General features: G+C 37.2%; 1 protein-coding gene across 2 annotated transcripts; it reads right to left on the minus strand.

Annotated features, from left to right (window-relative positions):
- Window positions 1-237: 237 nt before the first annotated feature.
- LOC111451391 (40S ribosomal protein S12-like) lies at window positions 238-2,443 on the minus strand. 2 transcript variants are annotated; one of them, XM_023091796.1, is made up of 5 exons: window positions 2,313-2,443; window positions 2,177-2,217; window positions 1,382-1,670; window positions 673-738; window positions 238-579 (listed from the first exon to the last, which is right to left on the minus strand). In XM_023091796.1, the coding sequence occupies exons 2-5, from the start codon at window positions 2,182-2,184 to the stop codon at window positions 520-522; spliced, it is 423 nt and encodes a 140-aa protein (XP_022947564.1). In that variant the 5' UTR covers window positions 2,185-2,217; window positions 2,313-2,443; the 3' UTR covers window positions 238-519. The 2 variants fall into 2 exon arrangements, with proteins under 2 accessions (XP_022947564.1, XP_022947565.1); XM_023091797.1 differs by having other exon boundaries at window positions 2,332-2,406.
- Window positions 2,444-3,467: the final 1,024 nt, after the last annotated feature.

The following is a 3,467-nucleotide window of genomic DNA, read 5'->3' on the forward strand; positions in this document are numbered from 1 at the left end:
AAGAATTTGATAAATTATTTAATATAGATTACTTAAATAAAGAAAATAAAAAGTTCAATTCCATTCGAACAATTGAATTAAATCTAAAAATATCTCAACTAAACCCCTAAGTTGGGATTCCTTTACTACCTTTCTCACAAGATAATCAAATTTTAGAATGCTGTCTAATTCAAATTAATATACGAATGAACCTCAACTGCATCGACTAATATGAATGATAACATATTGAGTTTTATAGGAAAAGAAAAACTATACTAGACACTGTTGCATTAATCTTCAGAAACGAAAATAGGTATAGCTTAGTAACTCAACATAAAGAGATGATAAAATTCAATTCCCTTTCACCCTTGGCAAGGAGACTCTTGATAAATAACTTGTGTTCTGTTTGCCCAAAATCTTTCCAATCAATAGAAACAAAGAAAAGCATTATAGGGTAGAAGAAACGTGTTCAACAGCAACAGGGAACCAACCAATCTAAACATTACTAAAGATCAAAAACTTTCTTAGTGATTGACATAATCAACTTGAACTCACGTGCTTCTGGACAATGTGAAGTGCCTCGTGATCCTCCCCAAAGTCCTGGAGATAGGAATTCAAATTTTAAGTAAACAAAAATGGTTCAGAGAACAGAACATTTGCTCCAGAAGTGATGGGCATCATCATACAACGTACCTTAACTACAACACATGAGCACCCGACAACCTTCCTAGCCTTTCCTTCAGAATCAATCTTGCATAGCTGCATTAGACCAACACAATAACTTATTATCCTGAAGTAAGATGGGGGAAATCTTATGATGGTAGTATTGGGATCTGCACATCAATTACATCTTGAAATCGAACTCAAATTCATGGTGTATAATGCCAATATACAAGCAAAAATGAGCTTCCCCGATCGTGGTGTTGACAGGGCATGTGAAAAAGAAAGCTTCTTCTTGATTGTGCTTGAAGAGGTTATGCAAATATGATACCAAACATGTAAAGCAGCTAATTATTAACAGGTAAAAACATGTAGCCTAGCATTGGCAGGTGAAGAGGTTGTGTAAATACGATCCCGAACATGTAAAGCAGCTAAGTATTAACGGGTAAAAACATGTAGCCTAGCATTGGCAGGTGAAGAGGTTATGTAAATACGATCCTGAACATGTAAAGCAGCTAAGTAATAACGGGTAAAAACATGTAGCCTAGCATTGGCAGGTGAAGAGTATGTAAATACGATCCCGAGCATGTAAAGCAGCCAAGTATTAACGGGTAAAAACATGTAGCCTAGTATTGAGAGGTGTATATTCAATCATAGTAGGATAAATACAATACAAGTGATGACAGATGATCAAAAGAAAAGCCATTTTTATCTCGATGGCTAAATAAGATTAGACACTTACACCAGCCCACTCGCCAAGGGTCTTTGCACTGGGAACTGTCATCAAGTTCACATCGTGCTCCGCACAAAGTGCCTTGACAAGCTTAACATAATCTGGCTGGTTGCAGTCTTCTCCCAAGACGCAGAGCTGAGCAGCATGCTTCTCAATTGCCTTGGCACTCTCATGCAGGCCTCGAACAAGCCCACCATGAGCTAATGATTTTCTAAGAACAAGTTGCAAAGCAGTCTCAATGTCCATTGGCTCACCAAGAGCTGGGGCCGGAGCCTCAACAACAACTGCACCTTCATCACTGCATAAGAAATCGAGTTAAAAAGGATTTGTCAAGCAATTGGAGGCAATATATAGCCATTTGCAGCAAATACTATGCCAATAACAAAAGAAACCTCAATAGTATTTCACTCCTAAACAAGCATAAGATCTTGACTCTTCAGTCGTGATCTTTCAATGTCCAACAAAGTAATGTAACAAATCACATTTTCATTTAAAGTTCCATATTTCATATGATTCAAACCAAAACATATAATTTTCATCTCTAAAGGCATCAACATTTATTATTCCGTCACCTTCGCCAATCAAATTTCAACTCACAACTTTTTCTTATTCACAATCTAGATTAGTCACCACTCGAATCGTTTATCACAAGCTTCAGATTCTACGTTACAAAAACAAGGCATCGTCGATAACTAATATATTTCAAACGAAGCAAACAAAAACGAAAGAAGGAGCGGCATTCAACAACTTAAATTATAAAAGAAAAAACAACCAATGGACGCTTCTAAACAAATTTTCACTCACGCTGACATTTTTCTTCTTGATTTGAAGTTCTTTTCTCCTTCCTGTCGCAAAACAAACGCAAAAAAACAATCAGACAATTTAAACAGAGGCACAATCGAAGAAGAAGAAGCGAGGAAGGATAGGGATAGGAGACGACTTGAGAACAGCGTAGATACCGATCGAAGTGAAGAATCAACGGCGCAGCAAATTAGGTCAAGAAGAAGTGAGGGGTTTTTATGAAGAAGAAGAGGAATGGAAAAGCCCAACTGGTTGGTGACCTAGCCCTATACGGCCGGTGTTCGGTTTATCCAAATCGAGAATCGAACCACAATATCCGGTTTAGCAAAACCGCCGGCTGAGTTAACTTTTTACATAAATCAGTTTGAACCGATCGGTTTTGGTTCGGTTTTGATTATCACAGAGAAAGTTTTTTGAGAAATTAGTGCAAAAGTGATGTATTCATCGACAAATATAATCTGTTTCATTATTCTAAGTGGTTATTCTATTCTTGGTAATGAAGAACTTGTTATTCTTAACTCTTGGGTTCAAGAGTTCCTATATAATTTAAGCGACACAATAAAAGCAACCCCCCATGAATTGGTTATTCCTAAACGAGTCATGAAGGGTATAACGAACATACCTTGTCTCCACATTGGATCAAGAACAGGATCAGAGGGATCAAAAACTGCTAATTCGTATAGGGCCATTGAACCGGCCCAACCAGCAACTAGAGCTGTATGCATTATATGAACAGAAAACAAACGATCGGGATCATTCAATACAACCGTATGAACACGATACCAAGGCAAACTCATGGAAATACCCCTTTATCAACGAAAAATAGACACTATGTAACTTTATTGCACCGAAAAAAACTATGCTATGGACCAGAGAAGGCTCATTTGAGCTCATTTGGACGGTGAGAGTGAGGATCCTTTCATGGCCTATTCTTGAGGATATCTTATGCTAATTAAACCATACATGCTTGATTATAAAATTGGTTTGGTTTGATTTTCTAATTGGTTTTGGTTTGGCTTGGTTTAGTTTGGTTCGGTTTTCTAATATTTAAAATTTAGTTGTATTGGAGGATTGAACCAACATTTTAGATAATTGAGGTGAAAAAAGAAGTAAATGAATCCTTGTAGCCTGACAGCTCAGAACCTCTATACTGGGATGATATTGTCTACTTTGAGCATGAACTCTCGTGGTTTTGCTTTTGATTTTCGGCCGCATTCTAATGGAGATAGTGTTCCTTACATATAAACTCATGATCTTCCTCTTAGTTAGCCAACGTGGGACTACTCTCAATAAT

Source organism: Cucurbita moschata, unplaced genomic scaffold (assembly GCF_002738365.1).
Source record: "Cucurbita moschata cultivar Rifu unplaced genomic scaffold, Cmos_1.0 Cmo_Scf00013, whole genome shotgun sequence".
In the NCBI taxonomy this organism is placed as follows: Eukaryota; Viridiplantae; Streptophyta; class Magnoliopsida; order Cucurbitales; family Cucurbitaceae; genus Cucurbita; species Cucurbita moschata.

Bases quoted from the DNA above. Each gene is read 5' to 3' on its own strand.
- LOC111451391 (XM_023091796.1), bottom strand. The intron at 739-1,381 runs GTAAGTGTCTAA...GGTCTAATGCAG, and splicing joins CCCTTGGCGAGTGGGCTGGT to CTATGCAAGATTGATTCTGA. The intron at 580-672 runs GTACGTTGTATG...TCCTATCTCCAG, and splicing joins GCTCATGTGTTGTAGTTAAG to GACTTTGGGGAGGATCACGA.